At 41.5% G+C, this 23,001-nt stretch overlaps 1 protein-coding gene across 4 annotated transcripts in view; it reads left to right on the top strand.

Annotated features, from left to right (window-relative positions):
- The window catches only part of CDCA2 (cell division cycle associated 2), a 48,727-nt gene that overhangs the window by 10,939 nt on the left and 14,787 nt on the right, over positions 1-23,001 (top strand). For 3 of the 4 annotated variants that reach the window (XM_053668041.1, XM_053668040.1, XM_037163473.2), the window contains exons 5-13: positions 5,223-5,373; positions 7,106-7,299; positions 8,606-8,687; positions 11,801-12,009; positions 14,156-14,240; positions 14,658-14,902; positions 18,969-19,047; positions 20,157-20,245; positions 21,202-21,339. In XM_053668041.1, the coding sequence (XP_053524016.1) occupies positions 5,223-5,373; positions 7,106-7,299; positions 8,606-8,687; positions 11,801-12,009; positions 14,156-14,240; positions 14,658-14,902; positions 18,969-19,047; positions 20,157-20,245; positions 21,202-21,339 (1,272 nt within the window). The remainder of the gene's footprint in view (positions 1-5,222; positions 5,374-7,105; positions 7,300-8,605; positions 8,688-11,800; positions 12,010-14,155; positions 14,241-14,657; positions 14,903-18,968; positions 19,048-20,156; positions 20,246-21,201; positions 21,340-23,001) is intronic. The other variant, XM_053668042.1, reaches the window with a different exon arrangement.

The raw sequence follows: 23,001 nt of genomic DNA, 5'->3' as shown, positions 1-23,001 counted from the left end.
CTGTGAGTTTGCTGTCTTTTCACTGTTCATCTTTTTTATCTTCTTTTTCTTAGGTAAGTCCCTTTAACATTTCATATAATAAGGGCTTGGTGATGATGAACTCCTTGAATTTGATCTTGTCTGAGAAGCACTTTATCTGCCTTTCCATTCTAAATGAAAGCTTTGCTGGATAGAGCAATCTTGGTTGTAGGTCTTTGGATTTTATGACTTGGAATAGTTTTTTCCAGCCCCTTCTTGCCTGTAAGGTCTCTTTTGAGAAATCATCTGACAGTCTGATGGGAACTCCTTTGTAGGTGACTGTCCCCTTATCTCTTGCTGCTTCTAGGATTCTCTTCTTCATTTGAATCTTGGCTAATGTAATGATGATGTGCCTTGGTGTGTTCCTTCTTGGGTCCAACTTCTTTGGGACTCTCTGAGCTTCCTGGACTTCCTGGAAGTCTATTTCCTTTGCCAGATTGGGGAAATTCTGTTTTATTATTTGTTCAAATAAGTTTTCCACTCATGGTTGTTCCTCTTCCCCTTCTGGTACCCCTATAATTTGGATGTTGGAATGTTTAAAGATGTCCTGGAGGTTCCTAAGCCTCTCCTCAATTTTTTGAATTCTTGTTTCTTCATCCTTTTCTGTTTGGTCATTTTTTTCTTCCTTCTGGTCCACTCCCTTGATTTGAGTCTCAGTTTCCTTTCCATTACTATTGGTTTCCTGTGCATTTCCCTTCATTTCAATTAGTTTAGCCTTCATATGTTCCTCTAATTTGTGACTAAAATCAACCAATTTTGTGAGCATCCTGATCACCAGTGTTTTGAACTACGCATTTGATAGGTTGGCCATTTCTTCATCACTTAGATTTATCAGCTCTGGGGCTCTGAGTTGTTCTTGAGCCATGTTTTGGTCTGTTCGTGCCTGTTAAGTATGAGGAGCAGAGCCTTAGTTGTTCACCAGGGCGGGACCACCCAGGTGGCTGGTTTGTGATGCTGTATGTGTGGGCGGGGTCAGAGAGGGACAATGTTGGTCCCCTCTGCCGCCTCCTGCCACTAGGGCCTGCACAGTCCGTTTCACTGCTTGCTCCACCGTTTTATCTGCGCGTGAATGTGTGACTGCGGTCAGCCCTCAGTGGGTCCTCTGCCCCGCGCCTTCAGTGAGTCCACTGCCTTGCACCCTCAGTGGGTCCGCCCACTTCTCCACACCTGGGATCTGCCCACAGCTGCCGGCGTGCCTGGGTCTCGCGCCCGGGTCGGTCTGCTGGATCTTTCCTGCCCGACCCCGCTCTGCTGCTGGCTCTGCTCCTCTTGGCTGAAGGGTTCGTTGTCAAACTTCTGTATAGTTCAATTTTCTGTGGTTTGGCTGTGTTTTTGTTGTTAAAGCTTTGTTATTTTTGAACTTGGTTGTGCGAGAAGGCAGAGTGTTTCCACCTACGCCTCTATCTTGGCGGAAGTCTCACTAGCACTTTTTTTAAAATAAAGATTTTATTTAAGAGAGAGAGGAAGGGAGACAAACATCAATGTGCAGGAGTGACATCAGTCAGTTGCCTCTTGTATGCCACTAACTGGGGAACGAACCTGCAACCCAGGCATGTGCTCTGACCAGGAATGGAACCAGTAGTCTTTCAGTGTGTGGGACGATGCCCAACTCACTGAGCCACCGCAGCCAGGGCCACTACCACTTTCTTATTGTTTTGGTTTGAACTCAAATATTTGTTTTCAAGTAGAAACCCTTTTAGTTACTGAATTGCTATTTCTTTTTTAATCTTCTCAATAGCACCTCTTCTCCCTGAAACTATATTACTGTTTTTCAGAGTTTTACTCTAGAACGTGATTTCCCCCTTCATCCTTGAGTCCCTGGAACGGTTTCTGGTACATGGAAGAATGTTGTTGACTTGCACAATTCACAAGACAAAAGCATCATAAAAGCAGTTCATTTGGAATTTTTCATTTACTTTGTATATTATTCTCTGTCAGGAAAAGACAATTTTGACTTGAGGCACCTAAAATTTGTTTTAAGCAGCATTTCAATGCTCCAAATTCCTAAGATCCTGAACCTACCCCTACTGTGCTCAAATATGACTACCAAAAAGGGCATGTTGGAGGAAAATGGAGGACTTTGGGTAACCCCGTGCTTTCTCCATGTTTCACAGACGTAAGGGCTGGCCACCAGCTTTTGATGGTGGCTGTGTGCTGTTATGTCACAAAGGTTACGTAGTCAGTCACTCTGGGACTTTTTAGTCCTCTTACTGTGTTACAGTTTGCTTTGTGAATGTATTTAACTGGGAATCGAATTAAATGGGTGAGCAGATTTACCACCAAACATGGTTTCCAAATTTTAATGGACTTTCCTCCTTAAAATGTCTTAAAGGGAGGTATATTATTACTTTAATGTTTACCCACTGGTTTAATTTTGTTAATTGCCACAAGCTCCAAAGCAGTGAAAATATGTTCTTAGTTTAAATAATAAAGGGAGGAAAGATCTTGGGTAGGGAACTTACTCAGTCATTTGTTTTATGGCTAAACAGAACTCTTAAATTGTACATTACTTGCATTTTTCTGGCGCATTTATCCTGCTTGTATCAGTTTCATTTTGTGTATCTTTGGCTGAAACCCGATGAGCTGAGTTTGCAGAGAGCTCCTGTGTTTGCCCATCTAACCATTTAGCGTGGAATTTTTTAAAATATATTTTATTGATTATGCCATTACAGTTGTCCCATTTCCCCCCTTCATTTCCCTCCACCCTGCATACCCCCTCCCGCCCCACAGTCCCCCCTTTAATTTATGTCCATGTGTCATAACTTCTTTAGCTTCTACATTTCCCACACTACTCTTGCCCTCCCCCTATTTCCTCCCCACTGTGTATACTACTTATTTTCTGTACCTTCTCCCCGGCTCTCCTCTTCCACTCCCCTGTTGCTAACCCTTCATGTGATCTCCATTTCTGGGGTTCTGTTCCTGTTCTAGTTGTTTGCTTAGTTTGCTTTTGTTTTAGGTGTGGTTGTTAATAACTGTGAGTTTGCTGTCCTTTCACTGTTTATCTTTTTTATCTTCTTTTTCTTAGATAAGTCCCTTTAACATTTCATAAAATAAGGGCTTAGTGATGATGAACTTGAACTTGACCTTATCTGAGAAGCACTTTATCTGCCCTTCCATTCTAAATGAAAACTTTGCTGGATAGAGCAATCTTGGATGGAGGTCCTTGACTTTCATGACTCGGAATACTTCTTTCCAGCACCTTCTTGCCTATGAGGTTTCTTTTGAAAAATCCACTGACATTCTGATGGTAACTTCTTTGTAGGTGACTGTCCCCTTATCTCTTGCTGCTTCTAGGATTCTCTCCTTCATTTGAATATTGGCTAATGTAATGATGATGTGCCTTGGTATGTTCCTTCTTGGATCCAATTTCTTTGGGACTCTCTGAGCTTCCTGGATTTCCTGGAAGTCTATTGCCAGCTTGGGGAAGTTCTCCTTCATTATTTGTTCAAATAAGTTTTCCACTTGTTGCTCTTTCTCTTCTGGTACCTCTATAATTTGGATGTTGGAACGTTTAAAGATGTCCTAGAGGTTCCTAAGCCTCTCCTCATTTTTTTGAATTTTTGTTTCTTCATTCTTTTCTGTTTGGTTTCTTTCTTCCTTCTGGTCCACTCCATTGATTTGATTCCCAGTTTTCTTTCCATCACTGTTGGTTTTCTGTGCATTTTCCTTCATTTCAGTTAGTGTAGCCTTCATTTTTTTCATGTAATTTGTGACTAAAATCAACCAGTTCTGTGAGCATCCTGATCACCAGTGTTTTGAAGTATGCATCTTATAGGTTGGCTATCTCTTTGTCACTTAGAAATATTGGCTCTGGGGCTTTGATTTGTTCTTCTGATCGAGCCATTTTTGGTCAGGTGGAGCCTGTTACTTATGAGGGGTGGAGCCTTAGGTGTTCACCAGGGCGGAGCAACCAAGAGTCTGGGTTATGATGCTGTAAGTGGGGGCGGGGTCAGAGAGTGAAAAATGGTGCTTGCTCTGCTCTCTCTCAGATTTCAGTCTTCTCTGCCACTTCCCACAAGCAAATTGGGCCCTTCTGGTTCTGGTTCCCGTGTGGGTGGGCTTGTGTACGTTCTAGAACCTTGTGGGTCTCTCCCAGGAACTCTCTTCTGAGGCTGGGAGCCACTCCCAGCACCTCAACCTCTGCAAGTTTTTTCGGTGGGTGCTTATAGGTTTTCTTTCCCATTGCTGGGGCTCTGGGTTCCAAGGTCTGTCTCACTGCTTGTTTTTTTTTTTGCCTGGTTTATCTTCACGCGAATGTGTGTCCGTGGTCAACCAGCCGCCTTGCATGCCTCACTGGGTCTGCCAACCATTGCTTTTTCCTGCCGCAATCCCTCTCTCCTGGCCGCAGACTCCACCCCTTTTACTGGTCTGGATGAATGGCTGTTGGACTTCTGTACAGTTCAATTTTCTGTCTGTCCTGGTTATGTTTTTGTTTGTAAATCTTTGTTGTCCTTAAATTTGGTTGTGCACAGAGGTACAGCGTTTCCACCTACGCCTCCATCTTGGCTGGAAGTCTTTTAGCATGGAATTTTAAGTGGATGGCTGGCTTTCACCTCTGAGGAGGTAGGGTCCCATGAAATGAGGAAAATTTTAGCTGGAGAGAGCCAGAGATGAGGGTGCATGTGAGTGTGGGTGCCTGAGCCTCGAGGGGATGTCTCTGTGTGGTTCTGGCCTCCTGGAAGGTAGGAGAGGGTATGTATGTGTGAAGGTGAGTAATGAGACTGGCTTGGATTAAAGCAGGACTCATGACAAAGCCGTCGTGCAGGTGATTTTCTATGGATATTGTAAAGAGTTGTTAAGCCCTCAAATACTTGGGAGTGTGCTTTGTCTGGGAGCCTTTTTAAAGCGGTTTCCGGCTACTCCAGATTTCTTTTATCTGGTCCATAGACTTATTAGTATCACTAGTGACCAGCCCATGGCTACATATGTATACATACCACATAGCTGTTCCTCTTCATTCAGCTTTTGCCAAAAACGGGGATGGATAGAGGGAGATACTGAGACGATGGCAGCACATGGAACATTCAAACGGAACATGTGTGCTTTAAGGAAGAAGGGCTTCCCTTGCACTAATCTCTTACCTCTGGTCTTCCCAAAGCCTCTGCGTTTAGTTTTAGATTCAATGGTTTTAGGCCTAGAACACAGAAACTCTGTTTGATTTGATTTATAAATATAATATTCTCTGTGTCTCTGCATTTTAACAGGGCAGCCCTGTACTGCATCGAAATGTCAGTTCTTTAAGAGAGCGAATATCTGCCTTCCAGTCAGCTTTTCAGTCCGTAAAGGAAAATGAAAGAACTACCGCCTGTCCTGATTTCTCAGAGGCAGAGGAAGAGTTCAAGCAAACAGGCTTGAGTAAGTAAAAGAAATTCAGTCAGTTTGGACTTTTGTATTTATTCAGACAAGCCTTGGGTACAAAAAAAGATTTAGTTCCACACTGCAAAAGCAGTCCTTCTGAGCAGAGTTGTGTGTTTATTTTTATTTTTATTTGATTGATTTTACTGAGAGACAGGAAGGAGGAGGGAGATACCAATTTGTTGTTCCACTTTTGCATTCATTTGTTGATTTTTTTAAATTTTTACTTATTGACTAGAGAGAAAGAGAGAGAGACATTGATCTGATCTTCCAGTTACTGATGGATTCATTGGTTGATTCATGAGTGTTTCTTGCCCAGAGGTCAAACCCACAACCTTGGCGTATCAGGATGACACTCTGACCACCTGAGCTGCCTGTCCAGGGCTGTTGGTTGAGTCTTTTAAAAAAAAATCCTCACCCAAGGACATGTTTATTGATTTTAGAGAGAGGGGAAGGGGGCGAGACAGAAATATCAACATGAGGGGAAAATACCAGGCATTTGCCTCCTGTACGTACCCCAGCCAGGTTGGTGTACAGCGTGATGCTCCAACCGACTGAACCACCCAGCCAGGGCCCATTGGTTGATTCTTGTGTGTGCGCTGACCGGGGATCAAACCCACAACCTTTGTGTGGGGAATGGTGGTCTAACTGAGCTAACAGTCTAGGGCCCAGAGTTGTATTTTCCAATGGGACATTTTATACAAAAACCTGCATTTCTAGTTTCTCTGGAAAAAACCTGATAGCAACCGTTTCTGAGCCTACATTTTCACAGGGTCACATGGTGAGCTCGTTTCATCTTTAGAATAGGGCACGTGGCGAATTTGAGTGTATGAACTTGGTTTTTATGGGGCTATTAAATTTGGCAAGTATTTTATAAGAATACCAAACACCCATATCCAGTATTTTAAACAGATATATCTAACCCGACATCTCAATAGCCTGCCATATTCTTTATCATAACTTTTAGATTATAATTCATTTGGTTATTTCTATCATCTTTGACTTTCCAACCACAGAGCATTCAGAACAAAAGAATTAGACGAAAGTTGGCTTCGCTGTAATCACCACAATCATACTTCTAGTGCTTTGCACACTAAGGAAGGATCCAGATGGTTTTGTTTTGGCCTCCTGGCCCATCTTCACGGCCCATTTCAACGCCTCCCTGCTTGCGGTGCACTGCAGACAGGACTGCCTATCAGTGCGTGACCTGCTCTGGTGCACTCATTTTTACTTGCAGTTTGTAGCTTATCTATTTTCCAGTATTTACCTGGGCTTTAAAATATTTTATTAACATGATTATAATTCTGCAAAGAGTAAGATTCTTTTTAGTAGCTAAAAACCTTGGTCACATTCTGGCTATTTCTGACAAAATCATACACAATCAAAGCAAGACCAATATTAGAACATAACCACATCCTTTAAAGTGTTCAAAAGAATAAGTTTCAGTGTCAATTTAAAAACAGAATGAGATACTATATCACCAAGGCAAATGTATTTTAGCATATCTTTTTTCATTTTAAAGTCTGAAGAAACTTAATTCTAATTAAATTTGTGTGATTTTAATAGTCCTGTTCTCTTACCTTTTTTGAATTAAAAATTGTACTAGATTTTCCTTTTTGTTGCTAAAGTCTTTCCACTTGAACATTAAATGTTACTAAAATGATGACATACAAAATTGTAAAATGACACTTAAAAAAATGCTTGTGCCTATGATTTTGTTTTGTGTGTACAGCCAAAAAGGAAAGTCTGGGTGAGCGTCGACAGTCTGCGTGCCCTGCCCAGTCACCCAAACGTCGGAGACGATCTTCTCAGAGCCGCTTGGACGCCAGTCTCACTACGGCAGCTGCTCTGCAGACGTTCAGTACGGCCACCCCTCCTGATGCAGACAGAACAAGCACAGCTGAAACTTCGGCAGACCTTTCTGAAGTAATTCAGTTACTGGAAACATGGGGCAATAAAGCTTTGATTTCCTGGCAAGGCAGTTTTAACACCCTTAAGATCCTTTCAAATTATGCACATGCGTGTGTGTGTATTTCCTATTAATTTGTGTTGTTAGTGTGCTTATTGGTTGTTAGAGACAGCTTGGAGTAAAAGCATTTTGGAAATATGAGGTGGCGTGTCTTCTGCCAGCGGAATGGGGTTATAGAGGCTGATGGTCCAACAGAAAGCTGCTGCAGGAGGCAGGCAGTGAGCGTGCTGCTCACACAGCGCTGGCCGATGAGAGAGGACTGCGCTGGCTCCTTGGGCGGGGTCTTGGCTCCTGGCCTTGCCACGCTGCCTGGTTTCTTGCTGACCTGAAGCAGGTGCTGTTTGGCACTTGGTCCTTTGCTTTGCTCATTTGCCTCAGGGGACTGTAGAGGTTTTTGTTGCTGATGACTGTTCAAAGTCTGTCAAGATGATCAAAAGACCAAGGTGAATTAAATGATGCTATTGACTGCTCTTGACCTGAACTCAAATGTAAACGAGGAGCTAGAGCTCTCACGAACAGTTCCTGCTTCATACTGTTAGTTTGGGTCTGGAACAGCAAGTCCCGTTTCCATAGTGAGGAGGGACACCTGACACTGGTGGAGTGGAAGCCTTTTTTGTGTACCTTCTCCAGAGCACTGATTTAGCACATGTCCTAATGATTTTATTGGGATCGGTATAAATGTTCGATGGTCAATTACAGATTCTTCAGGGGCAGTAGGTTCATTTTTATCTCAGAGTGGCTTATAATCTGACAGAACCAAGAATGATTGTTTCTGAACAGCACTGTGATTGTTTGGACATGCGCCGTGGTTGAGAAATGGCTTCCACATTCATATGAGTGCTGTCTGTCCTAGCCAGCAGTGCTTTTCCTGTCCTCGCCATTGGTATATTTTGTTGTTTGATTAGTAAGTACATATGCTTTCTGTTTGGAGAATTTCCTCTTTAATGGATGCAGTTAACATAGTTTCTGGACTTCAAATGATAAGGCAACAAAAATCTGTCCTATAAACTTTTCCTAGAGAACTAAAAATGTTGTTTGATAATATATTTCGGATGCAGTTAGAATGAATATTCTTTTTTAGTTGGATTCCCCTATACTTTTGTGACTAGATAATGAGGATGATAAAATCCCCTCATTGATTGATTGATTGGTTTAACATTAGGTTTCTAGGTAATCTGTACTAAAATATTTATAAAGATATTAGTAATCCTATAATTAATAAGATTTAATACTTTTTTTTTATTCTAAACATTTTCCCCCAAGAAATCTTCTGAACCTGGTTTAGCACAGTCTGGGTGTTTAGCTGAAGAGTCTCTTCTCTCAGAGCTCACAGAGGCTTCAAGTGGTAAGTGTTTAATTTTTCCTTAGTGCATGTGCCAGGGCACCCATGGAAACATTTTTTAAAAAAGATTTTACTCATCTATCTTTAGAGGGGAAGGGAAGGAGAGAGGGAGAGAAATATCAATGTATGGTTGCCTTTCGTGTGTCCCCCACTGGGAACTAGCCTGCAACCCAGGCGTGTGCCCTGACTGGGAATCTAACCCGCACACCTTTGGTTCACAAGCCTGCACTCAATCCACTGAGCTACACCAGCCAGGGCTGTAAAAGAACTTCTTTTAGTGCTTTTTATAGTTCACATCCACTCTATTCATCTTAATCTTATAACAGATAGATGAGGCGCAGAAGTGGTTAGTGAGCTTGTTACCTAGGTGAAAGAAGATGCTTTTGCCTTCGGCATTTTTTACCAATAATTTTGCTTCACTCTCAGGATTTTGTCTTAGAAGTGTCATACCCTTTGACTGTAGTTACAGAATGTATGCAGTGTGGTCATTAAAAACTGTCATCATACCACATTACCTCCCTGTACAACCTGTCTCAGGTGAGACCATCACAGCAAAAGCCAACATATCTCATTTTACATCTCACCACGCCCTATACAGAGACATTGCATAAGACAGAGAAAGATAAATCTACCATAGATGTGGGGCCTTGATTAAAAGAACCTACTGCTAACTTCATTGCTTTAAACTGGTTATTTGGTGGCACCCCAGAAGTTCGTATATTTCAGACCATGCAGCTTTAGGAAGAATGAAAAGATCTTGTAAAGCGGGGTAGCATATACTCAGCTCAGGGAGTGCTGGGAGCGGAGTGAGCCCGCGCGATGCCTCCGTGAGCTTCCTGGCCCTCTCCACTTTGTCCCTTTCACCCATCTGCCTGGGAGTCCAGCCTGGAGACACTCCCTGCCTGCTCACCTCCTCTCTTAGGTCGATCTGAGCCTAACATTTTGTGTGCTGATATTCCTCACCAGATTTATCACATCACAGGGGCCCTTGGCACTTGGTGGTCTCCTTGCCTCCCACTGTTTCTTGACCCAGCTCCAAACAGGCCTCGGGAGTGGGCAGCCTCCTCGTTGCCACCCCGGGGCCGTACTCAATGTGTCCCTGTCCTGGAGGGCTCACGGGCGACAGCGGCTGAGCTAGCCTCGGCCTTCTGGGAGGGCTGGTCCCTTCACTGGGCATCTGGACACCGTTCTCTTGTGGCTTCCCCTACTTCGTGGACCTGTTCTTTGTGTGTTTTCCCTGTTCCTCCTCTTCCATTTTTGACCTTAGAAACATTCAGTGCCCTGGGTTCAGTGCTCTTTTTTTTTCTTTCTTTCTCTCTCTCTAAACTCACTCCTTAGGTGACTGCCATCATTGTCAACAGTAAATAGGATCTGTGTGCTGTTGATCAGGGTGTCTGTCCTTGAGCTCTTCCCAGAACTCTAAACTAAGCACCTGGCTGCCTTTCCTGATCTCCCCATAGATGTCTAACGAACACCTCAGATTTAACACACTCTGATAGGTCATGAGGATTTTTCCTGCCCCCAGTCTGCTCATCTCGATTTTCTTCATCTCAGGAAACAAGACTACCATTCACCCAATTGCTTGTGCCAAAAACCTTGCAGTTGTCTGGACACTTCCCTTTTTCAAGTTCAGCTTCTAGCCCCATGAATAAATGCTGTTTGCCTTTAGCATATTTTGAATGTCTAACCACTTCTGACCTCCTAACTTCTACTAGTGTGGATCAGACTACCATCTTCTCTTGCCTGGAAATCATAAGTGATCTCCCTATTTCTACTGCCATTCTGCCCTTTTCTTAGTCTTCTACACAGTGGCAGGGTACTCCTTTTAAAATGCAAGCCACACTATTTCATTCCCCTTCTTAAAATCTTTCATCAGCTTCCCAGTGTACTTAGAACAGGATCCAGCACCCTTTCTGCTACACCTTACCGGACCTAGTCCTGAGCTTATTTGTTAGCTCTTCTTGTTCCCTCTTTTCCAGTCACACTGCCCCTGTCCCTCCCTGTAATATGCCAGGTACTTTCCCGTATCAGGTCTTTGCTCTTGGCTTGGCGCATGGACTGCTGCTCTCTAGATGTGTGCACGGCGCACTTTATTCAGATGCCTGCCCAGGAAGCTGTCTTTGAACGCCCCAAAGTAGCAGCACTGCCACTTCACTGCGCCCTGGCCCCGTATCTCAACTTTATTTTCCGTAATGGCAGGTATTTCTACTTGCTGTATGTGCATTTCTTTAACTTTTTATTTTGAGCTAACTGTAGATTCACTTGCAGTTGTAAGAAATAATCTAAAGAGATCCAATATACCCTTGCCCCATTTCTCCCAGCGGCACATCTTACGTAGCTGGAATACAGTGTCACACCGGAAATCAGTGTCACACCCGAAAACTGACACTGATCCAGCCCCCAGGTTTTCTCAGATTGCATCCATTTTACATGCACTCATTTGTGTGTAGACCAGTTTCGTGTAATTGTGCCCCGTGTAGACTCATGACCACACTGCAGGCAGCAACAGAACAGTTTAATCACAGGGATCCCTCATGGGGACTTTGTATGTGTTGTTCATCATTGTCTCTGGAGTGTCTGTCATGTCAGAGACGTATAATATATGTTTGTCAAATGTTGATCATAAGGCAGTGCGCTCTCATGAGAAGGGGTTTGCAAAGGGCAGTTGCTTGGTTTGGGGGCACATATAATGTGTTAGTTTTCTTGATTTTATCATCTTTGCCATCAGCATGCTGTCCTCTCCCTCCTACCACCCTTACAAGCAGTAAAACCGGGTATTATTTGTTGTGATCTCAGGTGAGCTTTAGGGTGCAAGTCACAGGTGTCACGAGTAGAGGCAGATGAACAGTTATTAGCTGATTCATGGATATATGCCCAGATTCCCCTGGGAGCCAAAACTTCAGAGGTAGGTTGGAATTAAAAGCTGTAGCCAGTGCCACTTCTCTGTCTTCTCTTTACGTTTCCGAATGAAAACCCAGATAGTATTCCCTAAGCAGATATGTTAGGGTTGAGTTTCTTTGCAGCATGTTATTGCCTTTGCAAATGCAAAGTTTTTGTGTAGAACAAGCTGACTCAGGTGTCTTCTGCCTCTTGTGTTTTACATGGTTACTTTGAAGGAATCAAGGCTGCTAACTGTGCAAAGGGCAGAGAATCAGGAGATGCTGTTTCACCTGACAAATTTGCAGAAGGGAGCAGAGGCCCGGCTCCTGAAGTCAGGTCCCTGGTCACTCCACCGTGCAAGAGGGACATTCTGTCCTCCGAGACCTCTGTCCTTCGTTCTGTGCTGAAGAAACCCTCCGGGAAGCTGAGTCCAGAAAGCCTGCAGGTAAGTAAGTATAGAGCTACATTTCCTAAAGCAAATGAATACAAATTCATTTAGTTCACAGCAACACCGCTAAAATGTTAAATGCCATGATGGTTTAAAAGGAAATGTCTCACCTGTCTTTCCCCTCGTTTTCTCATAATACTGTGCAGTTCTTGTTTTAAAAAACTCAGAACAGGCCCTGGTTGGTGTGGTTCGGTGGATTGAGTGGCAGCCTGCGAACCAAAGGGTCACCGGTTGTATTCCTAGGCTCGGGCACATGCCTGGGTTGTGGGCCAGATCCTACAATGCGGGCACACGAGACAACCACAGGTTGATGTTTCCCTCTCTTTCTTCCTCCCTTCCCCTCTCTAAATAAAACCTTAAAAAGAACTGAGTGGAATATAGCATGTGGAATTTAATAGAGGTGGACTATATTTTATAAGAGTTTCATAGCTCTTAACGTGTGGGTCTGTTCAATTATTTGGTCTCAGAGATGCGTCTTTTACAGGCATGCACCTTCCTTTGAGGTTGGTCAGCGGGAGGGAAGAAGAGGCTGGTGGGAACCAGCTGGCATTTCCTGAGTACTTCCCTGTGGACATCTGGCATGTATCGTGTACATGCAGCCATCGTCCCCAAGAAAGGCGTTGGCTCCATTTTATGGACACCTAGGCTGGAGGTGGTTGAATGAGCCCCCCAAACAAATCTGATGTTAAAATCCATGATGGGTGATAGATGCTGTGGTCGGCCAAGAGGTTCTGGAGTCAAGGCACCTGGTGCAAGTGCTCACTCTGAGGTTTACAAGCTGGACAAATTAATTAACCTTTTTGTACCCTGGCTCTTTACCTACAAAAGGACAATATTAGTAACTACCTTACAGGATAATTCGAGCACTAAGTGGGATAATAATGTGAAATTAGCACCAGTGCCTGGCAAATGAGAAGTACATTTTTTTCCTATTTGTAGGCATTTTAACATCTAGCTAGGCCTACAGATCTGTTTCTAAAGCTAAAATAAACTAGGTTACCTTCTATCTATATGGGTAGATGTTCAGTTATTATTTTAAATATAACAGTTTTCCTGGTTAAGAGCTGATTTGGGTCTCTATACAGTGTAACTCATTCATACCTTCTGTTTGTTTTATCTTCTCTTCAAAGAATCTTAATGGTTTGTGTAACTTATTGGTGAACAGTGTTACATAGTAAAGATCATGACAAGACTCTTACAACTGATGACCTTTTTACTAAGCTGCTCAAAGTTTGCAGGTGTCTAGAGTTGAAGTTTTCTGCTAACTCTCATGGTTATTTCAATTAAAAATAAGTCTAAACATTAACATGAATTTTGCTTCATAAATTCACTTAATTCACAGGTACTGATTGGGATATTTTCCTGGTCCAGAAAGTGAAACTGACTCAGGATATAGTTGGTCACGGAGGTTTGCTTGGGGCAAGACAGTCTCAGCAGTGGCCCTGCCCTCGGAATGGGTGGACTGGAGGGAACGAGGAGCCCCAGGGAGCAGGCTGGTCAGGGCTTGGGGAGCTGGACGCACAGGAGGCCTGGCCTCAGTCTCCCTGTTGTGCTCCAGTGGCCCCGTGTGTAGACTCGCCCCATCTTGTTCTTGAGATTCGCAATGTCCCATCCTCACCAACATGCCTGCTGTCATTGTCCTTCTGAAGAGCACAGAGGGACACATGCTGCCCTCATTCCTTATTTCTAACCCAAGAATATACTAATGTAGAAAGGAGATCATACTCTTATAAAAGGTGTGGTTCCATGTTTATAAGACAGAACACCCTGTTACACAATTTACCCATTCGTTCTTCCCTCGTTTTAGTGCAGCTCTTACATACCCCTGGCCGTTTACGCAGTCTTCCTCATCCACTCAGTGTCCTAACTTTGCTTGCCAGATCAAGAATGAGGAAATGAATTTAGCCCACGTATGGATTTCTATTCTTTGATTTTGGCTTAAAATACTATGTATAAAGTTCTATCTAGGGAACCTAGTGTTTCTCTGTGCCTAATATCATGGTATTTCAGCCAGAACAACAATGGAAGTCTTCTGTAATATTATAGTCTCTACCCTTGGTAGCAAAAAATTTCCAGTTGCCATTGTTAATGGCTGTGTGTGTGTGTCAGGAGTGTCACATCCACTGATGTCCATTTTGCGCAGGAGCACTGTGACACCCTCTGTGGTCCTGGGGCTCACCCAAGCTTCCCCTCGCATCCTGCAAACTGTGGCAGAGAACAAAAAGCAGGTAAGAAACTCATGTTTGTTTTGAAGCATAAGGATTTCATTGTCTTGTTATAAAAAAAATCAGAGATAGTCTATGGTATCTTTAGTGATCTGCTAATGGCTTGATATGACAACTGGGAGAAGTGGACTCTGTTTAGAGGGTCTCAGGATTGGTCTGTCCATTTTATTGATTCATTTTCGCTTGGTGGTGAGCTCAGTATTCCAATTTTGTAAACTTCTAAGATATTCATGTGAAGTTCACTTTAAAATCTGTTACTGTATTTTAATTAGAAATACTGCTTATCTTTTTCATTTTTAATTTTGCTACAAATTTTTATACAGATAATGGAATCTAATCATTTTAAAAGATTCTAGGATGTGTCTTATAAAAAAGGAATTGAGCTTAAGTTTTTAATATATTCCTATTTGTTATCTGTAGAAGGTCAAGAAAATTACAAAGTGCCGGCCTTTGTAAATATGAGGAAGAGGAAGAGGGTGACCTTTGGAGAGGACCTGAGCCCCGAAGTGTTTGATGAGTCTCTGCCAGCCAACACCCCATTGCAAAAAGGAGGGACACCTGTCCGGAGAGAGGACTTAAGTGGGATCAGCCCTGTGCTGCTTGAGCAGTCACCGGTTCCTGAGCCGTTGCCTCAGCCCAACTTTGATGACAAAGGGGAAGATGTTGTAAGTGTGAAAAATGTGGAACAAAGTAGTGTAAATTTTAATCAGGCCTCACTTATTTTGCATGACCAATCATTATGCTTTGAAATTATGAAATGGACTAAATGATGTGTCATGGTATAGACAATGCATTTTTCTAGGCAGGGTATTACCAGTTTTCTCTTATTAAAGACAATATGAAAGTTAAACTGTGACACATCATGAACTGTAAGACGTGCAACAGTCTACCCTTGTCCATGGTTTCAGTTACCCACAGACAACTGCACTCCAAAAATATTAAGTGGAAACCCCCAGAAATAAACAATCCATAGGTTTTCAGCTGCGTGCCACTCTAAAGTACCTCTCTTCATCTCCTCTCAAGGTGTTCTGCTGTCTCACGTCTGCACAAGAAAAGGGGGGTACAGTACAGTAAGATATTTTGGAGCGACCACATTTACATAACTTTTATTACATTGTCTTGGTGTAATTTTTTTATTTCATTGTTAACTATTACTGTTAATCTCTTACTGTACCTAATTTATAAGTTCAACTTTCACATAGTGCCTGTATGTTTTGGAATTGTCCATGGTTTCAGGCATCCAGTGGGGTTTCTTTGACCTTATCCCCCCTGTGGACAAGGGGGACCACTATACACAGATTTTAGAGGTGTTAAAATGTGAAAGAGCAACAGACTTAGAATCAATAACCTATAAATATAAACTGGTTTTCCCATAAGGTCAGTTTTTACAGGTGGATTACCAGATTAAAGAATACGAACTTTCTGATGAACATTGCTAAATTTTCTGGAGAAAATATGTACAAATTTGAACTCACTGCAATATAAATGGTTTTATTTTACCACAGCTTTGTAAATCCTGTGTATTAACCATACTTATTAAAAGCAGCATGATAGGAGCAAAAGATGACTTGAAAATTTTTAGTTATTAGTAAAATTTGAACACTTTTCACGTTTATAGACCATTTGAATTTCTTGTCTTGAGAACTACCTATTAATCTTCCTTATCTACTTTTATATTGAGACCATCATTTATTCTCTCTCTTGCTGTTTCACTTTGAAATAGAATAATTTGCTTTAGTCTGGGATGAAGTAAGAGGGACCTAATTATGCTCTTGTGAGAAACAAGTAAAAAACTAGAGATGATATAGGAAGCAGTAGTTCTCAGGTAGTTAACATCAGGCAGCACAGCATGGTAATCCCTGAGAGGAGAGAGGCCAAGGAGATGAGCCTGTGAGAGGCCCGACCCACTGTCTGGGCTGCATTACGAGGCTGCAGCGTGGGGAAGGTTTGTCTGAGTGGACTGGCAGTCTCGTGCGCTGGGAGCATGGAGTCAGGGTCTGGGAAAGCAGAGTAGGCTAGAGGTCACAGGGCAAAGTACCAGAGGGGAGAGAGCTTCGCAGAGAGCTCTGGGATTGGCAGAGGGTCCCACTTAAGCCCTTTGTGCTGAGGGCTGGGCAACAAATGCTTGCGAGTAAAGTGCTCGGGGCCAGGTGAGACAATCCAAAAGGAGCAGAGGGAGCACTGCCTGGAGCTCACACACACTGGGGTGGGAACAGTGTTCCCACCAGCCTGGTTCAAAACACCTCTTGAGGGGTTGTTGGCTGTTCAAGAGAGTTGCTTCATTAGTAGAGCAGAGTGAGACTAAAAATCTAGTGGAGCTTAAAAGTGAGCTGTGAAAGGACCCAGCTTGTATTCAGGTACTTAACTGCATTGAATAACAAAGTTCGATAATAACATAACAAAACTGCACTACAAAACCACGTTAGATTCAAAATCTCTGATGCGATTAAAAACCAGTAGATGTGTAAGAAAAGATGCCCATAATGAGGAGAACAGGTTCATGAACTTGAAGATGTAGCAGTAGAAATTACTCTCAGTGAAACAGAAGAAGAGACTAAACAAGGTAGACAACTGGCGAGCTTTAACAACTTCAGATAGCAGAACGCGTGTAATTAGAGACCCCAAAGGAGAGGAGCGACCCAAAGGAACCGAAAAAAATATTTGAAAAACAATGGCTGAAATATTTCCCAATGTTATAAAATGACAATCCCATAGATTCTAAAGTACAGCAAGTTTGCAGCATGTGAAACACGAAGAAAAGTACTAAGACACATCATTGCTTAAAACCACTGATAAATGGCCAGAAATGGGTGGGAAAAGCAGACAGGAGGCCTGAAGAGGAACAAACGGAAGGCAGTGCAGCAACAGCTTCGGTCGGTATAATTCGGGGGAAAACTTCCTGGCAACCTAGAATTGTATGTCCAGGGAAACTTTCATAAAAACAGAAGTGAATTAAAGGCTTTTTCAGATTTGTGAAAGCTAGAAGAATTAATCTCTATAGCAGGTTAGCACTGGAAAAAATGTTAAACGAAGTCCTTTGGTCAAAGGGGAAGTAGTTCCAGCTGGAAATCTGCGTGTAACATAGGAGTGACGGGCACTATAAATGCCAAACATTTGGGCAAATGTAACAGATGGTTTCCTCTTCTTAATCTCTATGGAAGATACCATTCAAAAGAAGAGTAACAACAAAGTGTTATTTGGTTTGTAACACGTGTAAATAAGACAGTTAAAATACCATGACGTAAAGGCTGGGAGGAGTCCTTAGACTATACGCAGAGTTGTGTAAGTAAAGAGGCATACTGTAAGCCATTAACCACTTTCAAAAGACAGCACAGATGTACAGAATGCAGCTAAAACAGTGCTTACAGGGAAATTTTGAAAAATTAAAGCCTGATTTCAAAATAAGAGATATCTCAAACTAATCTCAGCTTCCACTTTAAGAAAAAGAAAAGTTCAAGCAGAGCGAGCAGAGGACATAATGTAAATGCAGAAACCAGTGGAATAGAAAATTTCAAAAAGTTTTATTGAAAGCAAAAGTTTGTGCTTTAAAGAAATAATGTTAGTAAACTTCTGATCAGACTATTCAGGAAAAAAGGAGACTACTCGAATTACCAGTAAGCAATGTGAGAGGTAACTATATATGCTAACACAGTAAAAGGACAATAAGGGAATATTATTAACAACTTTATGTCAGTAATTTGAACAACTTAGAGAAACTAGACACATTTCTTTTCATTCGAGAAGAAATAAATGACCTCATTAGCTCAATTTCAATTGAAGAAATTTAAGTTGTAGTTAAACCTTCTCACAAAAAGCCCTGCATGTCCACATGACTTTACTAATGAATTCTACCAAACATTTAAGAAAGGTATGACACTGATTCTACATACACACTTCCAAACAAACCGAGGAGGTGGAAATCCTCTCCAGTTGTCGGTGTCAGCATTGCGGGACACATATCAGACAGGCATTGTAAGAACACAGCAGTCCCGTACCCTCAGGAACACAGGAACGTACATCGTGACCAAACGAGATTTAACCCAGAGATGCGAAGATGGTTTAATATTTTAAAAACAGTTTGTGTAATTCACCATTTTAACAGACTAAGACTGAGAAACCATACGTTCATCTCAGTAAACGGAGAAGAAACATTTGACAAAATCCAGGGTCGATTTCTTATAAAAACTGAGGAAACATGAAAAAAAGAAATTTTCTTCAGCCTGATAAATTTTATCTATGAAAAATCAAACTTACCATCATAATGGCAATTACATGGGAAAGAAAAGATCTGATCTGTGTTTATATTGCCGTTTTACCTTGCAGTTCCCCTGAATAATTTGTAATCTTAGGTTGTGTTTATTAATGGATTGTCTTTTATAGTAATTAAGACCTGAGATTTTAAATAAACCAAAAAAAGTAACTTATAGTGTGTCATTATGGCTACCTTCACTTTAAGTTTTTGTTTGTTTTGGTGGATTGTAGTTAGTAAACATGGTTTTATTTAGGATGATTGGTAAATATTAGAAAAATATTTTATTTTTATATCCAATATCTCCTGTTTTGCTTTGACATTTTCCTTTTCAATTTTTTATTGCTTTCTCATCTTTATGCTTATTACAATTTTACTTACAAAAATAAATCCACATTATTTTCTTTGGAGCACATTTTTTGTGTGTCCACTGACCTTAAGGATGTCTAATTTCTCTTTTTTTGTTGTTGTTTTTTGTTTAGGAAAACATAGAACCTCTTCAGGTATCATTTGCTGCTGTGAGCCCTCTTAGTAAGTCTTCAGTCTCTGAGACTCTTTCAGGTAGTATTCTTTTATGATCATAAGTGTTATTTGCAATTATCTGTGTGTATGAACGTTAATTCCCTTTTTAAAAAATATTTTATTGTTGTTCTAGTACAGTGTTCCCAGATTTTCCCCCTTTGCCCTCCTCCACCCAGCCTTTATTTTCTTACTGCAATTTTATTACAACAATGCATACTTGGTTAACAAACCAAACAGTATAGAAAAGCTTCTAAGAAGTCTCTTACCCATCCATTTCCATTTCAGGTCCCACTCTTCATAGTTACCCACATTTAACTTCCTCAGATGGAAGCTCCTTTTCCCAGTTAGCCCAGTTGAAGTAATACGGATTGTAAGGGTCGTTCCTGAATCTCCAAAATTGTTCATCAACATGAATGTGGCATCTTGGGCACGCATGTACTTCCCAAGGTCTCTGGCTTTTATATGATCGTGACAAGGCAACAAACGTTGCTGCACTTTCCCAAGAAACCAGAACTTGGCTGGCAAGCCTGTCATGGGACAGTCTCATAGGGTGGGAGCCATTATTCTTGCCTTTTCCCAGTTGAAATCCTTGAATGGCTTCTGTGGGCTGTAGGACACAACCCCTGTAGGACACAACCTGAGCTCATTAGCACAGAACCCAGGTCAGGGACTTGTAAAGTAGAGCCAAATCGGAAGCAATTGTCTATCATGTTCCAGAGCGTATGCTCTTGAACACATTGTACTGCCTTTCCTTTATACCATTAAAAGTAGTCAAAGTAAAATTTTCCTGAGCTTTGTAAAATAAAGTATTTTCACGATCATTTTAATGCCTTTTATTGCAATTTCATTTTTAAAATGTAGCTTGGAATAAAGAGACATGAGTAAAAATACAGGTATTTATTATGTGATTTAGTCTGTTAGCAAGATAACATGTTATGCAGTCTCTATGGAAATTGGCAGAAGTTTCTGGTGTTTAGTCAACTTAAATATTTTTGAATCTCAAACTATATTCCTCACGATGATTATGTCTAGATATGATATGGTGGTAAGAGCAAAGGTGGGTATTCAGAAGAGCCGGGTGAATATCGGATGGCAGATCTTACAGCATTTTGTTAGTTATGCTAATTTTGCTCTATCTTGTTCTTCAGGCACTGATACCTTCAGCTTTTCAAATAACCACAAGAAAATACCTTCCTGTAAAGACGGTAGAAGAACACGGTCCTCTAGCAGAAGAAGTGTAAGTGTTCACACTTGACACAATGTATTTTTAAATCTTTGCAGTACATTTCTTTGCTTTTCACACTCAGGTGATGATGGCTAAAATCTTGGCTTGGACAGTGTTACTGAGAGCTAATGCCTTATCCTACCTATCATGTGACCCAGGGTAATGACATTTTCCTGCTTCGGTTTTATTTAATTTTGTTAGAAGAAAAAGCCAATAAAACAAGAAGCTTCCCATGAACAAGTTTGTGTTAATGTGGAAGATAATCTGTTTGAAAAGCTTGTTGGAGATCTGTGTGGCTTTATGAATTTTGTTGAGCTATAAAGTGGGGAAGAGTAGCATGTAATTAGCACAGTCAGAAAATAGCATAAATAGGATCTTTTTGAAAACTTTACATTGTGTTGTTTTTTAACACAGGGTTTTGGCTATTTTTGGTATGAGCCTAATTTTTCATTGAATGCATATGTTTTGCTATTTTATTAAATTTGATAAAATTGAATTTTTTTCTGTAGCATTATAGTGCATAAACATAGGAGTATACTATTGCAGGGTTTTTAGCTGATATTGTTGGATAGTTAACCCAGAATTCAAACTCAGATTATCTAATAGTTGATGATCTTGTTCCCTGTACCTCAGCAGCAGTTAGGTGCTAACTCATAGATGCTGAATAAATATTTTTGTGAATGAATTAATGAACCAATTCTTAAGTTAGGGTTTTTTCTTTCTCAAAATAATTGGGCAGAGTATATGCTTCTGGGTCCATGCTTGATAAAGCAGAAATTAATCATTACTATTTCTCCCATTTGAGGTTAAGTTGGTTAAAATACATCTAATGGAATTTGTAAATTTAGAGGGACTGGCCTATAAGAATGGTAGAAGCAATATGGGAAAGAAAACAAAGGTGAGAGAACATACATTAAAATGTAACTGCTTGCATTGTGTGGTATTCCTACATTAAATTTTCTTTATAGCAATTGATCAGTTTTGCAGAAGAGAGTGTTTGCAACTTGCTTAACACGGAAGCTCAGCCTTGCAAAGAGAAGAAAATTAAAAGGAGGACATCTCAAGAAAGCAAGGGCCCACACAGAATACCTCCAAAAAAGAATCAGGTGAGTGTGTGTCTAAAGATATAGTACAGAAGTGGTGCATTTCCTTGTTGTGTCGTTAGGTAAACATGGAAACAGTTTTTTTGGTTACCATTACACCAAGAATATTAAAATTATCTTATAGAAAGGAAAGAACCATAAGAGATTATATACTCAGTTCATAATTACCCAGGGGCCATTTTTGCATCTTCTTTTATTGTGTTAGGCATATCCAGTACAATAAATCATCGGCACTCGGATGTTAAATCAGTTCTTATCTCTGAATCGAATCAAACTGCACCCTGTTTGGGAAATCTCATTTTCTAGACAGGGATGAGTGCGCCGTCTACCACTCGTTTGACCTTGTTTCTGCCAATGGCTGGATCTCTTCCCTGTGTTTAAGAAAGAATTTAGAAACCCCCTCTCAGTCAGTATGTCAAGGCCCGTCCCAGCTCCAATGACTTCGTCTCTTTATGGGTAACCAATCCTCGTACCTTAACCCAGTTACTAGGCCTCCCCAGCCAGTCCCCCCTCCCCTGAACTGGACGTTCCTTTGTGATAGCCTGTCGCTTGTTGATACCCAAGCCCCTCCCACTTTTACTAGTGTGCCTTCGTAGGTCCCAGCCCTGACCCCAGCCTTCTGTCCATCAGCCCTTGCACTCCCTTACTTGTGTCCCTCTGCTGGTACTGATAACCTGTTGGCCCTCTGTTTACTCTCTAGCTTTCGGATATCTCATAATTTCCCACGTTTTCTTGTTTATCCTAAACCACGTGAGCTGTTGTTAGCCACCCTCATTAACCTCAGCTCTTCATCCCTTCCATTCTGCTTCCACTCTGGACTAGCCTAACCATGACCCCCTCTCCCACCTAACACGGCTCCTGGAGAGATGTACAGGTGCTTACACGGTAGCTGACGTGTGGTCTCACTCTTTGCCACTTCACTTCAATTTTTTTTTCCAAGGGATGCAGTAACTTAGTGACCAAAGTCCAGGGCCTTGTTTAGGTCTTGTTCTCACTCATCATCTCAGCAACGTACACCACCATTGGGAACACTGTTCTCTGTTCCCAATCTCTGTTAAACGTTTGTTTGCTTCCACCTATCCTTAGATGTTTGTGTTACAATTACCCGGAGCTGTGCTCTTTGCCCTGCCAAATTGTATGTTTTCTGGTTGATTTCATGTGCAGCATGGTTGGTGACTCCCAGATCTTTCTGATCTGTGCACAGTACGTTCGACTGTCTACTAGACATTTCTTCTTAAACCATCCTACAAATGCCTAAAAAATCCACATTTTCAAAACTCACATTTTCACCCCAACACACATCTACCCAAAACAGTCAGTAAACTTGTTTATACTTCATAAAATAAAAACTGCTGCCATCTTGGCACAGTTACCCCCAAGTCAGCAAAACCAGAAGAATCTGAGTGTTCTCCTGGTCCAGTTGCTTTTTTAGGTCTTGTAGTTCTTTGAAAGATCCCTTTGCTGAAAAAAGTACACATAAGTTCAGGAATGTACATTCAACTTAAATTATTGCATTAGAAATTGGTTTCCCTCATACTCTTTATAAAATGCCGTTACAAAGAACATATACCTGCTTCACATAAAATCAGTAGCCATAAAGTTCAAGAAGATCTGAGCATTAAGTTCTGCTCCAACCCCTCCCAGGATCCCACTGCATCAAACTAT

The sequence above is a fragment of the Artibeus jamaicensis genome, unplaced genomic scaffold (genome assembly GCF_021234435.1).
Source record: "Artibeus jamaicensis isolate MK-2021 breed Jamaican fruit bat unplaced genomic scaffold, CSHL_Jam_final contig_477, whole genome shotgun sequence".
Taxonomy (NCBI): domain Eukaryota; kingdom Metazoa; phylum Chordata; class Mammalia; order Chiroptera; family Phyllostomidae; genus Artibeus; species Artibeus jamaicensis.
Note: the sequence above shows the minus strand (reverse complement) of the source record. Positions and strands in the feature narration are given on the sequence as shown.